This window comes from Ochlerotatus camptorhynchus, unplaced genomic scaffold (assembly GCF_037179485.1).
Source record: "Ochlerotatus camptorhynchus isolate MF236.1 unplaced genomic scaffold, CSIRO-AGI_Acam_v1.1 ptg000230l, whole genome shotgun sequence".
NCBI classification, from domain to species: Eukaryota; Metazoa; Arthropoda; class Insecta; order Diptera; family Culicidae; genus Ochlerotatus; species Ochlerotatus camptorhynchus.
In genome coordinates, this window is record NW_027040720.1 from 1,171,075 (window position 1) to 1,192,532 (window position 21,458).

Consider the following 21,458-nt stretch of genomic DNA (forward strand, 5'->3'; position numbering starts at 1 on the left):
AAGGATACGGACTCGTCATACACTTTCAAAATAAATTGTCATGCAACGTTTAAATGAAATATAAGTGCAATCTGAATGAAAAATATATGGAAGCAGAAAGCTTATTTTACTTTTTTAAAAATTGTGATCATAACGAAATATATCTCTTCTAAATTGTTGGAACTGTTAATTAATGTTGTAAATGAAACACTTCTGTTTTATAAGCTGAACAATTGTTTTATTCATTTATGATAAAACAACCACACTAAATGCTGCACTGGGCCGGCCTCGCCCCTGGCGTCCCCATCGAACAGTGGATTCGCCGGTTCGGACTCGTCATCCACGGAATCGAACCCAATCACGTTCTGTAGGAACTTGTGCAATTTAGGATGTTGGCTCGGGTTGTTTGTGGCCTCAAAAAGCAGTTTGAAAATGTTGTCCCAAAATCTGCTAAACGAGCTCATCAGCTGGTTGGTCTTGAAGATATCACTGGAAGATAAATTTGTTTTGTTAGAATCGTTTTGATTGAAACAAAGGACCTCCCTCCCAGTAACTTACTGAAGTCTAGGAATTTGAATCAACCAGCGGATGTTGTTTTGATTACACGTTTCTGTCTATGGCCACTTGGCCAGTTTGTAAAACTCCACTCGTTCGACGACTTGCCGTAGTACGAAAGAGGCAGTTCGGCGTTTTGGTACTTGCTTTCCTCAAAGTCGCTGACCACCTCCTCGAGGGGGGGCTGGATCGCGAACAATCCACGGGCACTGAAGCATTCGAATCAAACGGGAACGGAACGAGTAGATATTTTTTTGCCACATGAATCCGAAAACTTTTTTCTCGTTCGCTTTTTGGTGACACTCCCCGTGGTATGCGAAAAAACTGTGTACTGCTATTCGAGAGAGACGCAACAAACTGCGAAAAAATGGTAAGGCCAAAACGCAATGGGAGACTGAAACGATAAGAAAATGAATCGTATGACAGTTGTTGTATGATTTTCGTTATGGGGTTCACTTGGATGATTTTAGTTCATTTCTGTTCTTGAATTCATTTATTGTTAATACCTTTGAAAATTTGAACGGTACTTCATTAAGTGTTTGATGTTATTTCCTTTTATGATATGTATGATGAATCATCGCATTTAATGTCAATTATCAGTCAATCGGGTATCTCATATTATTTTCGATGTTAAAGAAATCGGATAGCTCTGAATGATTAATCATGCAATGACGACATGGTAAATTCGCTCAGTGTATTTGCGACCGTGCATGAACCGGTCTAAGCTCAATAAATCTGAAGACAAATATGAAGCAGTTCATTTCGAGGTTCATTCATGCTGTGAAGCACTCCTATTGACGAGTGCACGGATGAATTTGAGTTCACTCACTCGACAAAAAGTGACACAACAGCGGGGCCCTGTTTACTGAAAATGAACACATATGTGTTCATTTTTAGTAAACAGGGCCCCGCTGTTGTGTCACTTTTTGTCGAGTGAGTGAACTAAAATCCATTCGTGCACTCGTCAATGAGCACCCATCGCTTTTTCACTGGACTGAGAAATGTCACTGGGACTGGCGGTTAAAGAAGAAAAAACTAAAACAAAGACGACGCGGTTCAAAACGCCGCGGCAGTTCGAAAGTGGCGGTTTGTTTGTTTTACCAGTTCCTGAAAGTTGACAATAATCGGATTTGATTGAAGAGGACATCAAAATGGTTCAAACGGAGAGCATTGAAAAAGTGTACCTTTTCGAAAAGGATCGGGTCAGCAGCTTCAAAAAGTGGCCCCACTCCGGCTCCAGTCCGTGCAACATCCAGAAGGTTTTTGAATATTAACCAGTGCCGCGCCCCGATGTTGTCCTGACCGATTATCTATTATTTTCAGATGGCCGAAGCCGGTTTCTACTGGCAGGGCGACGACAAGGAAGACGAGGATACTTCCGTCTGCTTCGTGTGCGGTAAAGTGCTGGACGGATGGGAGGAAACAGACGACCCGTGGGAGGAGCACAAGAAGCACGCTCCCCAGTGCATGTTCGTCAAGTACGGTCGGCCGGAGGCGGAACTGACGGTAAGCGGTGGATGGGATGGATTTTTGGGAATCGGGAGTTTATTTTGGTTTGTTTGTGTTCTCGGAACAGTGCGAAGAAATGATCAACCTGCTGGAGGTAATTCTAAAGAGAAGGATTCAAAGCAGCTACAGCGGGCTGAAGGACTGCCTCACGGCACACATTGAGAAGAAACGCAAAGAGATGCTGAAACAGTTGTCCAAAAACTGATTTTATGTCCCCGTGGTGCCTATATTTAGATGTTTGAGTAGATAACGATATGTAATTGTAAGGTATTTATAGCAATCGCTTAGGGGCTCGTATCATACTTGCAGAATAAAACAGCTGCTAAGCGTTTTTATGATAGAACTGCATTGCGTTGTTATGTGTGATCCGAATCAATGGTGTAGTAGCGGCTACTCGTTGAAGAAAGGTAATAAGGTATGTGCTACTGGGATAAATAATAATATGACAAACAAAAATTTGGTAAGGAAAGGAATGGACTTTGGAAATTGTTTAACGATACCATGGACCCCCGCTAATCTGAACAACACTGCATTCATATTACCGGGGTTCATTTTTAATTTGAACTTCTAACAACCCAAGAAAATCGTGTTTCTGGTTCTGGAGATTTTCCCCCTTATAACGTAGTTTAGAATTTTTGGTGAACCCTGAGTGGGTTTCTCCTCCTCTCTGGCGGTTCATAAAGGGAATGGCGGTGGTCGTTGTAGAGGGTAATCAGATAATCGTTGTGTGGTATCCAGTCTAAATTCAATCGGGTCGGTGCGTTGTTATTTTGAATAGGAGGTCGGTGATTAAATTTTATCGAACAATCGAGCATCTTTAAGAAATACTATTAGAGCAGCTTCCGTGGATGGGTTGTTAGACAGGGCATTACGTATGCTGTCCGGGATTCCATTGTGGACCCGGATGTTCTGGAAGTTCACGATCAGGTGTTCGACTGTCATTATAGTGTTGCAGGTGTCGCACCACTTCCGAAAAGAAGTAGCGCTGCCCAAATCATGGGTTACTCGGGTGTGTCCAGATCGGAGCCGAGATAAGACATGTTGTTCTCGTCGACTCGTAGTGTCCTTCCATTTGAAGATGTCTCCTTTATTTTCCTTAAGAACGGACCTCTTTTTGTAATCCACTCTAGGTTCCAGGCGTCTCGAAGGGTTGTTTTCACATAGGGGAAATGGCTCTAATGTTGGCCTATGCATCTAAGATAGGGTCCATCGCTAAAAATCTGCTATTTATCAATTTTATCTAGATGAACGCGTCATTGGGACGGTACTAATGGATATTTTTGGTCGCTTTGTAAATTTTGTCGATTGCTGAATTTATGTATGGGCCCAAATTAGGAGCATTTAGGCCGACATTACATCCATTTCCCCTATGTTTTAATGTCTGAACTAGGAACAGATGTGGAGGCATCCAGCCGGTGCGCCCAGTGGCGACGAGATGGTCCGCTTCGCAGTTACCTTGTATACCACAATGGCCGGGTAACCGGACAAATGAGGTGTTTTGTATTCCTTGGATACAGGGATCTTTTGATGTTGCTGAGTTCAAGGTATATAAAATGCTGGCAGAATCTGTTAGGACGCAAATGGCAGAATCTGTTAGGACGCAAATGTTAGCCATCAATCAAATATGCAGGAAGGCAGCTTCCACACCTTCGTAGGATATCGCATCCATTCAACAACACATGACATGAGCCGGGACCAACGGCTTTACTTCCCTTCCGAATGAAGATTTTTATGCCTCAGAAATATCCCACCGACCTCGGCTGGGATTGAATCCAGATCCATTGGGGTGAGAAAGCAGTCACGCTTACCCCTACACCACCGGCGCCAGCAATTGGATGTTCCTGCAGCTCAGCGTTTCGGCGATTTTATATTGGAACGGCAGTACACCGAGTTCAACGCATGCCCATGCAGCGAGTGTAGAAGGCAGAAGACCTGCGACGATTCGGATGGCCTGGTTGTAGGTTGGGGCTAGACGTGTGTTTAGGCAGGAGAGGCAGGTAAGTACAATCCCATAAAGTAGTCTACTGTATACGGTGGCCTTGGCTACCTTTAGTAGGATTCTCTCTGTTGCTGCTGCGGTGTGGTTTGGAGAGTGTTCGCAGAAGGTTTAATCGCGTGCGGTAATTAGCTTTAGTGTCAGTAAAGCGTGCGTTGAGCCTCAGCTCCCAGTCCAGGCGCACTCCGAGAACCTGGATAATCTTTTTGTTGGGTATCGGAATGTTGTTTGCTAAGATGTTCGTTGGTAGCGGCCGATGGCGGGAGTGACATAGATGGGAAACCACGCTCTTTTCTGGGGACAATCTTGAAATGGCTAATTTTCTTCAAAATGCTTTGAGGGTGCATCCGATAACCAGCAGAACGATGTTAGTGCTGGTTGGGAGGTGTTGCAGCATGGGGGGTCGAAAGGGAGCGTTGAAGTTGGTTGGCATTGAATCCTCCGGGATGACAATGTTACGAATACTCTGTGTGGACGCGTGTTTTTTTGGTATGAACGCCGTGTCGTAGCGATTAATGGCCGACAGTGAGGCGAAGTATTCCGCTAATTCGTTGGCGATGGTATGCGGGCGTTGACTCGGCTCCACAGTTCTGACACCGTTTGGTTGGAGTTGATCTCCTCCAAAAATTCTTCTCAGCTACTTTTCTTAGCGTCGCTGATGATTTGCCGGCATTCATTTCGCTTGGAGCGGTAAAGCTCGATGACTCGTTCCTTGTCTGGGGATATCCTTGGGTAGGCATTTGAAGAGCTTTTCTTTCGCGTTAATGGCAGACTTTGCTTCCGGACACCATCAGTGTAAGGGTTTCCGGTCAGGGGGTCGAACTGGTCTTTGGGATGGAGATTTTTGCGGCCTCAGTAATGATCTCCATGAGTTCTTCGATGCTTTTTTTTTTTTTAATAATCCATTTATTTGTCAAGGCTCAAATGCGTTAGCTTTGCGGAGCCGAATATTTTTTACATTATTGTGTGTGAATATAATTTTCTTACAACTAATGTTAGTAGAACGGGGGCCGATTACTCGCGGTTTACTCGAGATTAGGGATTACATTTATTGATCATTTGGAGGGAGGACAAGGGAAAGCATTTTGAACTAATTTAAAACTTAAACGTAAAGGATGACTAAAACACAAAACACTAAACACATACATCAACAGCTTTAAGAAAGTCGTAAATAAGCTTCATAATGTCGATATCACGGCAAGCCAAGACGTCTCTAATTGGCTTAAAGGGTTGTTTTGCTCGGACCCTAAGGGAATCACACAGAACGGATCTCGCCTCACAATGCAAGGAGCAGGACCAAACAACATGCTCGATGTCGTGATAACGGTTTCCACAGGTACATAAGTTGCTGTCGGCGAGCGTAATACGGAAGAGGTGGGCGTTTAACGAACAGTGATTGGACATGAGTCTGGACATTACACGAATAAAATCACGACTCATATCCAACCCTTTGAACCAGGGTTTGATCGACACCTGTGGGACAATAGAATGTAGCCATCTTCCCAGATCACCATCATTCCACTTTTGTTGCCAGTTGGCGAGGACTTGCTGACGAGAGATCGTGAAAAATTCGTGGTAGGCGATTTGTCGCTCGTAAATATCGCCTTCCATAGCGCCCACCTTGGCCAGCGAGTCCGCTTTCTCATTGCCCGGGATAGAGCAATGAGAAGGGACCCATACCAAGGTGATGACATGTGAGCTGTTTGATAAAGCACTCAATGACGATCGTATTTCCTGGAGGAAATACGCCGAGTGCTTCATCGGCCTCATTGAACGCATAGCCTCCAGGGAGCTTAGGCTATCCGTAAAAATGAAATATTGGTCAGGTGGAAGTGAGGCAATACGCTCTAACGTGTACGATATAGCTGCTAGTTCAGCAACGTATACCGAACACGGCTTTTGAAGCTTGTATGAGGCGCTATGAAGATCGTGGAATACTCCAAAACCAGTGGACGCATTTATCACCGACCCATCTGTGAAAAATCTCTTCTCGGTGGGGACGTGGCGGTATTTGTACGCAAAAATAGTTGGGACAATCAGGGCACGGTGAGGCTCTGGAATTCCTTGAATCTCCTGCCTCATTGTGAGATCGAATCTCACGGAAGAACCACTGAAATGATGGGAGACAGCGCGATTGGGGTTGAACGAGGAGGGGCCGATGTCCAGAGTCATGTACTCGTAGTACAAGCTCATGAATCGTGTTTGAGGATTCCGCTCTAGCAGCTTCTCAAAGTTTTCGATCACCAGCGGGTTCATGACTTCACAGCGGATGAGGAACCGGAACGATAAATCCGCAAAACGATTTGTTAAGGGGAGGACGCCCGCAAGAACTTCAAGACTCATGGTATGCGTCGATTGCATACAACCTAGCGCGATTCGAATGCAACGATATTGAATCCTTTGGAGCTTCAATATGTGCGTCCCCGCCGCCGATTGAAAGCAAAAGCTACCGTACTCCAAAATCGAGAGAATGGTGGTCTTGTAGAGTCTTATCAGATCTTCCGGATGGGCTCCCCATGAAGTGCCGGTAATGGAACGAAGGAAATTGATTCGCTGTTGGCATCTCTGCCTCAGATACGCTATGTGTTTTCCCCAAGTGCACTTGGAATCGAACCAGACACCTAAATACTTAAACGACATGCTGTGAGTGATTGTTCTACCCATAAGTTGAAGCTGAAACTGTGCTGGATAAAGCTTCCTAGAAAAAACAACCATCTCTGTTTTCTCCGGAGAGAATTCGATACCCAGATTCATTGCCCAAGTAGACAAATTATCCAAGGTATCTTGCAATGGTCCTTGCAGGTCCGGTGCTGTTGGTCCAACCATGGAAACCACGCCGTCATCTGCAAGCTGCCTTAGCGTGCAATTTTCGGCCAAACATTCATCAATGTCTTTGACATAGAAGTTGTACAGGAGGGGACTTAAACATGAGCCTTGTGGAAGACCCATGTAGCTGATTCGTGCAATTTCCGTGTTGCCATGAGAGAAGCTCATTCGTTTCTCGGACAACAAATTAAACAGGAAATTGTTGATAATCGGAGAAAGCCCACTCGCATGGAGTTTTTCCGAAAGGATGTCGATGCAAATAGAATCAAACGCCCCTTTAATGTCCAAGAAAACTGAACCCATCTGCTGTTTTTCAGCATAGGCTAATTGGATTTCAGTTGAAAGCAACGCAAGGCAGTCGTTCGTCCCTTTGCCCCTACGGAATCCAAATTGCGTATCTGAGAGTAAGCCATTCACCTCGACCCACTTGTCCAGACGAAGAAGAATCATTTTTTCTAACAGCTTCCGAATACACGACAGCATCGCGATGGGACGGTACGAATTATGATCCGAAGCGGGTTTACCGGGCTTCTGGATGGCGATAACTCTCACTTGTCTCCAATCATCCGGAACAACGTTGAGCTCAAGGAATCGATTGAACAAGTTCAACAATCGCCTCTTTGTGACTTCTGGGAGGTTCTTGAGCAGGTTGAACTTGATTCGATCAATTCCCGGAGCTGAGTTATTGCATGAAAGAAGAGCAATTGAGAATTCTACCATCGAAAACGGGGAGTCCATGTCATCGTTTTCCAGCGGCGGATCGCGAGTGTTGCATCGGACCGGAACCGAATCGGGACAAACCTTACGCGCGAAGTCGAAAATCCACTTGTTAGAGTACTCCTTGCCCTCGTTGACCGACGATGCCGCGTTACGCATTCTCCTGCCGACATTCCAGAGCGTTTGCATGGAAGTCTCTCGCGATAGCCCTTCGACGAACCGACGCCAGTAACCGCGTTTTTTGGCCCTGACCAAGCTCTTAAACTTTTCCTCTAGCTCCGTATACCGCTCAAAGTATTCGCGGGAACCGTATTTACGAAACTGTTTAAACGCGGTAGACTTCTCTTTATTCACGTCGGTGCATTCCTGGTCCCACCACACAGTGGAAGGACGTTTGCGAATGGTAGTGCCAGGAACAGGCTTCGTTTGTGCTTGAAGCGCGCAATCCACTATGAGCCGCGATAGGAAGGAGTACTCATCCAACGGAGAGAGAACGTCGACCGATTCTGAACCGTCACGGACCGCGTTCGCGTATTCTTCCCAATTGATGTTTCTCGTGAGATCGTACGCGATGTTGATTGGACACTGTGAAGATGAACCGTTGGAAATCGAAATTTTGATGGGCAAATGATCACTACCATAGGGGTCTTGGATTACCTCCCACATGCAATCCAATGATAGTGAGTTCGAACAGAGTGACAAGTCTAGTCTGCTCTCTCTTGCTGGAGGTTTGACTATTCGAGTTACTTCACCGGTGTTTAGAATGGTCATATTGAAATCGTCGCATAGGTCATAGATGATGGTTGAGCGGTTGTCATCGTACAGCTCTCCCCAGCCTGTACCGTGGGAATTAAAATCCCCTAAGATCAACCGCGGCTCAGGTAGCACTGAGCAGATGTCAGATAGCGCTCGCTGAGAAACAGCCGTTCTCGGAGGGATGTATAACGAGGTAATACTGAAGGTTTTACCTCTAATATTCACCTGACATGCGACAATTTCAATACCTGACACTGGAGGAAGGTCGATTCTGTAGAATGAGTGTTGTTTGTTGACCCCTAGGAGTACCCCACCGTACGAATCTGCACGATCGAGACGGATAATGTTGTAGTCGTGAAGAGAAAGGTTAACATCTGGAGAGAGCCATGTTTCGCAGAGAGCAAACGCATCACAGTGTATGTTATGCAGTAAAAATTTGAATATGTCTAGTTTTGGTAAAATGCTTCCACAATTCCATTGAAGGAGAGATACCGTATCATTTTTTGGAAAATTATCCATCGAAGGATACGAATGAAGCAAGGAGGGGCCACTTGGAAGCAAATTGCTTCAGAAAAGGTTTCACGATTGGAAGCATCATGTTAATGATGGTCCGAAGAGGGTCAGTGATGTTGAACAGATCGAGAATGCTGTCCACAATTCCAGAAAGCGTGAACATGGCGTTCTGCTGTTCTGGTTGCAAAACTGGGACATCTGGGGTTTTAGATGTTCCCGGCAGCCCCGGAAATTCTTTGTCATAATCGACAGGCTTAAAACCCGGTGGATTGGGTTTCGGTTTATTTCCGTGACCTCTTGATTTATACAAGTGGGCTTGGGAGTCAGTTTTTTTAGTTTTCTGCGAGTCATTCTTGGATCGCTTCCTTGAAGGACCTTTGAAAACAAAAGGACTTCCGTCATTGCCCTCTGAGTCAGTGTCGTCCTCGTCAACTGGGAGAAGATTGAACGGATTATTGTTTTCTTTTTCCGGAGTGATTTTGGGAGGAGGATTGAAAGTCTTCAAGATCTCCGCAAAGGAACGCTGAGAGCGCGCCTTCAAAGACCGTTCAAGTTTTTTTCCTTGCTGTTTATACTTCGGGCAATCTGCGAGAGGATGCGGAGGTGCCAAACAATAAACACATTTAGGAGGAGCACCACAAGCACCCTCCGCATGCTTCTCGCCGCACTGATCGCATCGTGGCTTGTTGCCGCAGAAGGCGGCGGTGTGGCCTAATTGTTTGCACTTGGTGCAGTTCATCACCCTTGGTATAAACAACCGCACAGGAAGTCGAACCCTCCCAATTCGGACGTAATCTGGCAGAGTCGATAGGGAGAAAGTCACTCGAAACGAGTCAGTCAGCGAATAGATTTTTTTGTCCCGTCGAGGGATGCTGACTGCATTTGGGTGCAGTCAAGAATCTTGACTTCTGGAAGAACGGGGTTCTTGAAGACACCAACCCCCCTCTTCAAGAAGTCATCGCAGGTCAAACTCGCTTCGGTGACCACTCCTTCGATTTCCACGTCACGACTGGGAATGTAAACGCGGTACTCTAACATAAACAGCTCGCAGGCAACAATCTCATTCGCCTGCTTGCGGTTACCAACAGTGACGCGCAGTTTGTCTGGCCTCACCTTCAAAATGTCGGTCACTGACGAGAAACGTTTGAATAGATCTTTTTCGATCTGGTTAACGTTAAGCGGTTTTTGTTTGGGTCGGAAAAAAACAACCCATGGGCCTGTCGAGGCGTCTGGGTATGACTTATGGCGGGGGGCAGTTTTTGTTTTCTTGGCGGGGTTAGGCGGAGTAGGTGGAGACGGTTTTGGCGGTGTGGGGGGAGAGGGATTAGGTGGGGTAGGGGGAAACGGGTTTGGTGGTGCGGGGGGTGACGGTGCTGGTGGTGTTGGTGGCGATGGATTAGGCGGGGTAGGAGGAGATGGGGTAGGCGGTACGGGCTCCGGTGCTCGTTTTCGCCTGGGCCGCTTCGGGATGGTTCCGGTGTACTTCTTCACCGTGGCTGACGTTTCCACGTCGGACAGTTCGTCTTCAGTGGGAAGGGCAGGAAGGGTATTCCCCCCGCCATCACTATTACCATCCATTGCAGAGCAACTGCCACCGCAATAGATACAAAACAACTACACACAGGGAACACACAGGGACAAGAGAAAAAGAAGAAGAAGAAGAAAATATTTGCGTGGGATGGGAGAAAGGGGAAACTAAAACAAAGGGGCAATAAATAAAACTTATTCGCTACTTAACTACACCGGCACACCGGCGCTTTGTGTGGAAACGCTGTTATCACGTGGTGCGTTGGTGTTGATCCACGCTGCTATCCGGTGGTGATGGTTGGTGTTGGTGGGTCGGCAAGCTGGTGATACGACACGCTTCACTATCACTTGCACACCCTCGCGACGGCGTGAAAAAATGATGGACTTGACGACGCCGTTAACTCCGGTGATGGATTACCGGGATGAATTAAAGCTGGATGGTAACTTCAAGGGGCTCGGCCGATGGAATTCCACTTCCTCTGTTGGACACTGGTCACTTGGGGCACCCAATGGGGGGTGAAAAAAACCACTCGGGCGGAAAAAACACCGAAAAAAACTAGATGCCGCGCAACTGAAACCGGGACGTTGTTAACCGACTGAATGCTCAACTAGGAATGATCTTCGATGCTTGTCGCTGGATGGTAGACGAGGCGCCCGGTAATGGTTGGGCTGGCTGCAGAGATGTCGATCGCTGTTTCGCACTGGCCACGGACGAAGGTGTTCGATCCATCGTTGAGGGTCACTAAGTCGATTGGCTCGATGAGTTCCGCTATGGCAGCACCATGGGGGTTTGCTTAAAGGCTCCCCTAAGATGGGTGGTGCCCATTGATATCGCCGAGGAGTATAAGAGGACCATCAATTGGGGTTAAAACTCGTTGAAGTTTGTTTATTAGGTCTCGGATTTTCCCGTTTGGTAGGTAGATGTTGTTGACTGAGACCAGGAATGGGGATTCTACTTTGGCTCCTATAATTGGGAGGTCAGTATTAAGGTCAATAGGAGTGACCGGAATGTCATCAGCAATTCCGAGCGCAGCCGAGTGATAAATATTGCTTTGGCTGCAATTGTTGATCCGCAGGAATTTGCCCGCAAGTGTGCGATCTTATGTGTTGTGCTGCCTTATGTTGGATCTGTGTTTCTCATGGAGAGCCGGAATCCTGGGCGAGACATTATGAACCAGAACTTCTAAATCCCTAAGATTGTTAAAACATCCGTTCATGTTCCATTGGATCGCTAAAGTAGTGTTGCGGGGTCTACTGTGGTTGATAAGACTGGTGGACAGGGAGGGCAGTTGCGCGTGTCTGGTGTGGAGCCGTTTGGAGCTAGCACCTGGGTGGAAAGGACTCCCCTAACTTTCGGTGATTCGTGTATCGACCTGGCATGTACCAGCAATATTCGTGCAGAATGTAAGAGGTACTGTTCGTACGTCTCGTACCACGCTCTACCTGGTCCGCCAATCGTGCTCTTGTGCCAACCGGATCAGTAGCGAACACCAACTTTGCCCGGTTGTTGTCCGGCATTCTTTGAACATGCCCTGCCCACCGCATCCTTCCGGCTTTGGCCACCTTCTGGATGCTGGGTTCGCCGTAGAGTGCAGCGAGCTCGTGGTTCATTCTTCGCTGCCACTCACCGTTCTCCTGCACACCGCCGAAGATCGTCCTTAGCACACGTCGCTCGAAAACTCCGAGTGCCTGCAGGTTCTCCTCGAGCATAGTCCATGTCTCGTGCCCATAGAGGACCACCGGTCTTATTAGCGTTCTGTACATGGTACATTTGGTGCGGGGGTGAATCTTTTTTGACCGTAGTTTCTTCTGGAGCCCGTAGTAGGCACGACTTCCACTGATGATGCGCCTTCGTATTTCACGACTCACATTGTTGTCAGCCGTCATTAAGGATCCAAGGTAAACGAATTTCTCCACTACCTCGAAAGTATCCCCGTCTATCGTGACATTACTTCCTAGACGAATCCTGTCATGTTCGGTTCCGCCTACTAGCATGTACTTTGTTTTTGACGCACTCACCACCAGTCCGATCTTTGCTGCTTCGTGTTTCAGGCGGGTGTATAGTTCTACCACCGTTCCAAATGTTCTTCCGATAATGTCCATGTCGTCCGCAAAGCACACAAATTGACCGGATTTCGTGAAAATCGTACCCCGGCTGTTGAGCCCGGCTCGTCGCATTACACCTTCTAGAGCAATGTTGAAGAGTAGGCATGAGAGTCGGTCACCTTGTCGCAGTCCCCGGCGAGATTCGAATGAACTGGATAGTTCACCCGAAACCCTTACGCAGTTTTGCACACCGTCCATCGTTGCTTTGATTAGTCTGATCAGCTTCCCAGGAAAGCCGTTCTCGTCCATGATTTTTCATAGCTCTGTGCGGTCGATACTGTCGTATGCCGCCTTAAAGTCGATGAACAAATGATGCGTTGGGACCTGGTATTCACGGCATTTCTGGAGGATTTGCCGTACGGTGAAGATCTGGTCCGTTGTCGATCGGCCGTCAATGAAGCCGGCTTGGTAACTTCCCACGAACTCGGTCATTTTAGGTGATAGACGACGGAAGATGATCTGGGATAGCACTTTGTAGGCGGCATTCAAAATGGTGATCGCTCTGAAGTTCTCACATTCCAAATGGTCGCCTTTCTTGTGAATGGGGCAGATTACCCCTCCTTCCACTCCTCCGGTAGTTGGGCCCATTTTGATGAGTTCGGCTGCGATACCATCCTTACCAGCTGCTTTGTTGTTTTTGAGCTGCTGAATGGAGTCCTTAACTTCCCTCAGCGTGGGAGTTGGGTCAGTTCTGTCCTCTGCTGCACTGACGTAGTCGTTTCCTCCATTGCGCTGGTCTCCCGTGCCTACGTTCTCCTCGCCATTCAGGTGCGCATCGAAGTGCTGCTTCCACCTTTCAATCACCTCACGTCCGTCCGTCAAGAGGCTCCCGTCCTTATCCTTGCACATTTCGGCTCGCGGCACGAAGCCGTTGCGGGATGCGTTGAGCTTCTGGTAGAACTTCCGTGTTTCTTGGGAACGGCACAGCAGTTCCATTTCCTCGCACTCCGCTTCTTCCAGGCGGCGTTTTTTTCTCCCGAAAGATGCGGGTCTGCTGTTTCCGCTTCTGTTTATACCGTTCCACGTTCTGTCGGGTTCCATGCTGCAGCATTACCGCCCGCGCTGCGTTCTTCTCCTCCAAAATCGCTCTGCCCTCCTCGTCGAACCATTCATTCCGTCGACTTCTTTCCACGTACCCGATGGTGCTCTCGGCTGCGTCGGTGATGGCTGTTTTTACTGTACTCCAGCAGTCCTCTAGAGTGGGCACATCGAGCTCGCCCTCCTCTGGCAACGCTGCCTCGAGATTCTGCGCGTATGCTAAGGCGACATCCGGTTGCTTCAGTCGCTCTAGGTTGTACCGTGGCGGGCGTCGGTACCGTACATTGTTGATGACGGAAAGTTTTGGGCGCAGTTTGACCATCACCAGGTCAGAGTCGATGTTAGCGCCACGATAGGTCCTGACGTCGATAATGTCGGAGAAGTGCCGTCCATCAATCAGAACGTGGTCGATTTGCGATTCCGTCTGCTGTGGGGATCTCCAGGTGTAACGATAGGGGAGGTGGTGTTGGAAGAAGGTGCTACGTATGGCCATGTTCTTGGAGGCGGCGAAATCGATGAGTCGTAGGCCGTTCCCGTTCGTCAGCTGGTGGGCGCTGAACTTTCCAATCGTCGGTCTGAATTCCTCCTCCTGGCCTACCTGAGCGTTTAGGTCTCCTATGATTATCTTGACGTCGTGGCTTGGGCAGCGATCGTACTCGCGGTCGAGCTGCGCGTAAAATGCGTCCTTGTCATCATCAGTGCTTCCGGAGTGAGGGCTGTGCACGTTGATTATGCTAAAGTTGAAGAATCGGCCCTTGATCCTCAACCTGCACATTCTTTCGTCGATCGGCCACCAACCGATCACGCGCTTCTGCATTTCGCCCATCACGATGAAAGCTGTGCCCAGCTCGCGTGTGTTGTCGAAACTCTGGTAGATGGTATGATTACCTCTGAACATTCGCACCATGGATCCTGTCCAACACACCTCCTGCAGCGCTACGATGCCGAATCCGCGGTCCTTCAGTAGTTTAGCGAGTATTCGGGTGCTCCCGATGAAATTTAGAGATCAACAGTTCCACGTGCCGAGTTTCCAATCGCAAGTCATATTTAGTCGCTGGGGTCGTTGCCGTTGGTCTCGGTTCGTATTCCTCTGTTGCTGATTTTCCGTTGCAATGCTTTGTTTACGGCTGGCTCGCAGGGCCTGACACCAACCGCCTAACTTTCCGGAGGACCAGGGTGCACAGTTGTGCTTAGAGTCTTTCACTGGCACTCGGACGTAGATCAGCCGCCCCTAACATGGGAACAGACGCCGTTGTGAGCCGCTCCTCCTGGAGAATAGACGCTCAGGCTCGATGAGGAATGTGGGTGCTTCGAGTTCACGAATCGCAACCTGTATAACGGGTTCTGTCCAATTAGCTGCAACCAACGTCTGACCGAGCAGCACCAGGTTTGCTTGGAGACTTGCATGGCTTTTGAGCATCCTCCGGGTGGGAGGCTGAGTGGGCTGTATGACTCACGGTAAGACCAAATGAGTTTTGGTTGACGGCTGGATTTCGGGAGTACTCGGTGGGGGGTTGTCTCGATCTTGCGAGGGAGGTTTTTCATTGGGAGCGGTATAGGTGCAGTACCGGAATTAAGCTTCTTCTTCTGCTGCTGATGGGTTGCAAACCGGGGAGTGGTTAGGGGATTTGCGAGGCGTTGTCGCTGATGGTTTGGTAGATGGTTAGTGCGATCGTAATATATGGGTCAGAGAATGGGACGGCGGTCATGCACCAGAGACAGAGGGGATGAGTATTTAAGCCGGATACCCTTTGGAGAGCAGATTGGCTAACTTGACCCCGGGGGTGGATGCTAGTCCTGTCCTCGATGAGTTCGTCCAAACGTTGGAATTCAATTTAGAGAACTGAGAAGCACATGTTTGGGGTCCAAGACTGCATCAACTAAACGGAACTCCTTTGCTGAACGTTTGTGTTTTCACAATTATGATACGTGCACAATCTTTTATTTAATGTTTGAACTTTTGATTGTCTTCATCAATATTGCAAATCCACCGCTCAGTTCGCGGTAGAAAGCGAATCAAGTTAATCAATGTTTTGATCGATAAATGAACATAGCAATAACATAACAAGCTAATCGGTGCACCCCTCAAAACATAGGAAAATCCACGAACCCCTCATTTCATCTGTCAAACTTTCATAGAGAATCAAAACAAACATAGTGTAGTACTGAAATTTACACTAGAATGGGGTACGTTAATCGATTTGCTTGGGACCAATAGGCTCCCTTATAAACGGGTACCATACACAAAGGATATCATAGATGGTGCGACCATACCGCATTTAGTTGGGATGATATCCTGAATTGGTGGTTAGGCGCTTCTTATGGTTAATGTTTATGCGGGCTATCCAAGTAGTGAGCCAATTTAAAATCGTTAGTTTCGAATTGATTGTAGGTATTATTCTAACAAATATACTGCCGCTCTTCGCATGTCCGTCCCATAGCGAAAATCAGCAAGCCGAGAAAATCCCGTTTTAAGTTTGCTTCGTACCATATCTTCTTATGTGATGGGACAACCAATTTGACTGTATTTCCAAACTTTTTCAGAACGAAGTTGTTGGGTTCTTCCAGTATTATGAAAATATGGGTAATCATCTACCATTTGCATTGAAAAAACTCAGTTTTGACAAAAACGACTATGGGACCGACATGCGAAGAGCGGCAGTATACCGTGTATACATTGATTTTTTCTCGAACGATGGTTAACCATTCTTCAATTTAAAAAAAAAAATGTTAAATAACTATATAAATAATTCTTCATACGAATTCTAATCCACTGCGAGAACAAAAAAAATCATCACCCTAATTTCAAATATCTACCCATGGTGCGTCTTCAAATCTGGCAACCCTTGCTTTGTCCGGATCTCGTGACAGTACTAGTATGTATATAAAGAGTACATAGCCTGCTGTCTAATCAAGGTAAATAAACAGCACGAGTAGCGATTGAATGGTGGTAGGTTGTCAGTCACACGCACTTCGGCACTCGTCTCGTTCCCGTTCCCGTTACCCGGGGATCATCACTGTGTACCTACATTGAAACAAACGGTATCGGTAGTACCGGCAGGATTGTAGATTGTTATCAATTGAAAATCGTGCATCAATCGATATTGAGTCGCACGACCAGCGTAAAACTAAACAGCAGGTGAGTTTCAGTGAATGAAAGGCATATTTTTTTTTGTAGGATGCACATGGCGACTCTGCTTGTCACTACTTCTCGGAACCGGGTACTAGGGTACAACAACAGAAACATTCTGAAGAAGCACCGATCGCATAGCATAGCATAGTAGTTAATGGGAATCGATACATGGCGTGTAGTAGTTCGGTCGTTCGGTGTGAAATCGCATCCACAAGGTCAATTTGTTCAGTTCAATTCAGTTAGTTCCAATTGAAAGTAAGCTCGAGTCGATGTTACTATAGTGAAACAAAAGTAAGAAAGACACAGTTAAGTTAGTTGTCTCGCCAATACCGGGAAAAGAAGACTCAAAAATAGATCAACCTTCGGAAGAGTGACAATAGCACTGTGTACTCATTAAAGCTAGAAGCGTTTGAAATAAGTCACACTCTTTCAAAGTTCGATATGTTGAGTGTGACATAACACATCGTCGGATACATTTTTGGATACATCAAACAGAAGAAGCTGATAAGAATAAGAGTTGCCATGTTGTTTACCTAGTTTTGAAAAGCGTGACTTGGTAATCCGTAGCATAAATAGTACTCAACTATGAATTCCTAAATATGTTATATTTTCTAGCTGCAACTCGACTGAAATAAGTGATGTAATTTTTCAGTGCACCGTGGCTGTAACGAAACGCTGGTATAGAGGAAACTTGCTTCGCATATCCATTCACATTGTGCTTTTTTTGTTAGTCTACCGACCGAGGTGTTTGCTCCATGGGTGGAAGGAATGCACAGTCAGCAGATGATTTGCGTCGATTTGGGTCAATGCTGTGAGTGTGTCGAAGTAGAGACTTTGCAACTTCGAGAGCGATAAGGAATCCTAACTTCTAGACTGGAACATCTCAACGCGGTTCAACAACCCAATTGCATCAGCCGAAGAAGGGATTTATCAGGCATGGTGAGTAACAAGCTTTCAGTTATATGCTTCACTGTGACTGTTGATTGATGTAACCTCGTAAAATGTTGTGTAATACCAATGTTAGCTGACGCGATATCAAGAGGTGTTGGTTGTTCTTACCAATGCAGATTCAGATCGAGCACTACTCGTTCTCTTTAATAAAAAGACAACCAAAGACAGCCCAAAAGCTTGAGTCAGTCAATATATCCAACACTTCCTGGAACCCATTTTGTGTCTTCATCAAACTGTGACATTTCCCCCTGCATCCGCAAACCCTCCTTCTGGATAAATTCAAGACGCTCTGAATCTTACAGGTTGATTCCACATGCTCGTTGTTCTACGCTCAACCTATCAATGCTCTAATTTGCTTGCACCTACCACCTTTGGCTCTGCAAAAAGAATGTACTTACTTTGGGAGTGCGTGAAATATTCCGTGTACACTGCGAAAGCCTGGTCACTCATCTCGCTAATATAGACCTGCTTCAGTGACACGCCAAATCCACCTACATATTGTATCCGTTAGCACTCGGTACCTGTCCTGGAGGTTATCCAACGAATGAATTACAGTGGTAGTTGACTTTTTCGATCCGGTTGATTCTTACTCTTCTGTACAATGACAATGGAAATCACATCATCGAATCGTTGAACACCTTCGGCATTATTTTTAAGTAGCAAGCAGAAATAAGATCTGTTATATTCTGAGCTAAGTTTCATGAAAATTGACGATGCGACTGATGTAAACAATGGCTTGACTGACACTTATGCACAGAGTCGGTGCAGTGTTGTCAGTTACTTTCAAGATCATGAAAATTATAACCATGGGTTCCAAACAGTGCCGATGAGTGTGCCCAGGTGTGCCAAACTGTGTTTTTGGCACACTGTGCGGAGTGACATTTCTAAAGATCGGTAGTCGATTGGCTGGCGTATATGTGAAAAAAAATGCGACAGAACTTTTAATTGAGATTAGTGACGTTTAACGCACGCCCACTAACGGGGGTCTATCGCCGCGTAAAGTTATTATGTTATTTTTCTCCGGCTAACCTCAAAATGTATGTAATTCGGCGTGTCAAAATGAGTATGACATCAGTTTGTTATGTATTTTCCTCGGATTTTCACTACCACAGTTTCAAATAGCGCACCAATACAACCAGGCTTAAAAATCTCTATATCAGTGGTCCCTTTACGATGGCAATGTCATTTGCGCACTGACATTGAGGTGAATGATATTGATATTTTAACTATGTGAACTGATATTGACATCAGGTGGCTAATTCAGCATTTTTTAAGTATTGAAGTTATGATCGTGAGGCCATTCGGTATGTTTTTAAAATGGAGAACCTTTCACTACGGGAGCACAAGACTGAATAACTAGATTTATTTTGGATTGCTATAATAACGAGTTCAATCCTATTATTCATAATTATCTATTTATTTAAATTTCACGTTCCTACTGTAAACTGCGGCTTGATCTCATGGGAACGGCGATCGCTGGCGTTGGATGATGTCTTCTAGAAACGGCTACCAGGAATGCAAGTTCAGCATGATGAAATGTTTGAATTTAATCGGATAGTTACATTGTAGCATAGACGACTGGTTGTAGAAATGATGGTTGAGTGTTTTATGATTCCCGAGGGAGGCGACGCATCACATCTCAATTCTAGATGCTCGAAAAATCGCACACTAGCGAATCAATCTTCTAAAAATCTTCTTTCATTTCTCGCATCTACTTAAATCGCGCATCATCTTTTTGCAGGAAAGCTTCAGAATCGTCATCTATCCTCTTTCTCTCTACTCAGCGTACGCGCAGCTAGCCACAGCAAACCACAAACTTTGCTGCATCGTAGATAGAGTCGTCCCCCTCGATGATTCCGTTGCTTAGCATCGCACTTCCATGGGAACGATGTTTGGTTTTGTGGGTGATAAATATGGTCAACCGATGACTGATGCTGGGATGGTATGATTCTGGAGATGTTTATGCTGTCCTATGGGTGGTGCTGTGATTGTGGTTCTGGGGTTACCAATTGTATAACACGGAGCTGGTTTTCACTCGAGGTGCACAAAAAATCCTGCGGACTGGCACTCGCGAAGTGATTGGGAATTCTTCCCAATAGGAGATTATTGGCGTGATAGGCAGTGGAAATGTTCAGATACCGTGAATAAACTGAATTCTGAACACAAAAGAAACTATGCTTCTGTACTGCGTTTTTATTGAACTTGGACTAACAAAAGATAGGTTTGTTTTTATTATGATCTTCGCAGCAGTGCTGCCAGTATTACCTCACGGTGTACATCATCCGCGGACAGTAGCGTCGTCAACATTCCTCCTTGATGTTCAACGTGACTGCTTATTTGTCTCCTTCTGTGTCATCAGAGTCAGTCCCAACATGTTGACAAACTTCTGTAGCTTATTAGCGGCCAAAGGCTTTGTCATGATGTCAGCCAACATGTCTTCCGTTGCACAGTACTTGAGTTCCAGCGTGCCAGCTGCAACAAGGTCCTTTGTGTAGTGAAATTTAGTGTATATGTGTTTAGAGCGGCGATTTTCTCGCTCCAGGCACGTGAAATCCATACAGCTCCGATTGTCCTCCCATATGGTTGTAGGATCCGTCTGCTATTCGTCCACCTCTTCTAGCAATCTCCGTAGCCAAACCGATTCTTGAACTGCTTCAGCTAAGGCGACGTATTCTGCCTCCATAGCCGAAGTCGAGACACAAGACTGCTTGCCCAGCTGATTGCGCCATTTCCAAGCTTGAAAACGAATCCGCTACTGGACTTACGGTCGCTTGTATCACTTGCCCAATCAGCGTCGCTGCATCCTTCCAATAGCAGTCCGTTGGTCGACCCAAGCATAAGACTGTAATCACTGTACCAGAAAAGTAGCGCACAATACGCTTCCATTCCGTCCAGTCAACCTTCGTCGGATTCTTCATTTTTCGACTCAGGATGGATACACTTGCTGTAATGTCGGGCCTTGTATTTGTCGAAATGTACAGAAGAGCACCAACAAGCGACTGGTACTCCTCATTGTCCAGCAAAGCCTCGGAATCTGCCTTATTCTTGTAGTATCCGGGGTCCAAAGGTATCTTTGATTTCTTCGCTTCGCAGAGATTGTGTTGTTGCTCAATTTTCCGGATGAACAGTTCTTGATTAATCAGGAACACTTCATCTTCACGCCGAGCCACGTTGATTCCGAGGAAGCTACTAATATTGCCAAGCACAGTGATTTTCAGTTACGGTTCAGCTTACATATCAGCTCCTCCTTTCCACGTGTTTCGAAATCTTGCGGGCTTTCGATCCTTCGGCATCTGCACCAGCGTCCACGTTTCGTTCTCCATAAGAGCTCTTAGCTCCTTCTCCATGGCCGCCTGCCATTGATCCTTCTCTTCACACGCCAATGCTTCATGATACGTTGCTGGTTCAGTCGAATACGCAATTAGTCCGACTGAGTAATCATGATATCGCAAAGGTATGACACCTTTATTGATTCTCGACGACATACGCAGTCCGTTAGCTTCTTGATTTTCCTCGAAGTCAAAACTGCTATCAAATCCGTACACAGAAAAACAAAACTACCCACCGCTTGGGTTTTTTAAACTCAAATTTGAGTTATTTGACCTCTGCCCGTTTCATTTCCTCTCGCTATTGTTGTCAAAAATAGAACGAAAGATTCGACTCAACCGTCTAGTTCCGTACGAGAAGCCAAAATTGAGTAATATGCGATACACCCAAATTTGAGTTAATTGAACTTAATTTTGGGTAGAAAAAATTGAAATTAACTTAGCGATGGGTGATTTTTTTATGCCGTGCTTAAATGCAAACTACTTTGAGCCGGTTTACCCAAATTTGGCTTATCGTACGGAACAT

The 21,458-nt window shown here is 46.2% G+C and overlaps 1 protein-coding gene across 2 annotated transcripts in view; it reads left to right on the top strand.

Annotated features, from left to right (window-relative positions):
• Positions 1–21,458, top strand: part of Det (Deterin) — a 434,366-nt gene that overhangs the window by 337,282 nt on the left and 75,626 nt on the right. Inside the window, exons 2-4 of one of the 2 annotated variants that reach the window (XM_065225516.1) lie at positions 1,675–1,793; positions 1,858–2,040; positions 2,111–2,279. In XM_065225516.1, the coding sequence (XP_065081588.1) occupies positions 1,686–1,793; positions 1,858–2,040; positions 2,111–2,248 (429 nt within the window). In that variant the 5' untranslated portion in view covers positions 1,675–1,685 and the 3' untranslated portion in view covers positions 2,249–2,279. Of the gene's footprint in view, positions 1–1,674; positions 1,794–1,857; positions 2,041–2,110; positions 2,316–21,458 lie in introns of those variants that run through there. The other variant, XM_065225515.1, reaches the window with a different exon arrangement.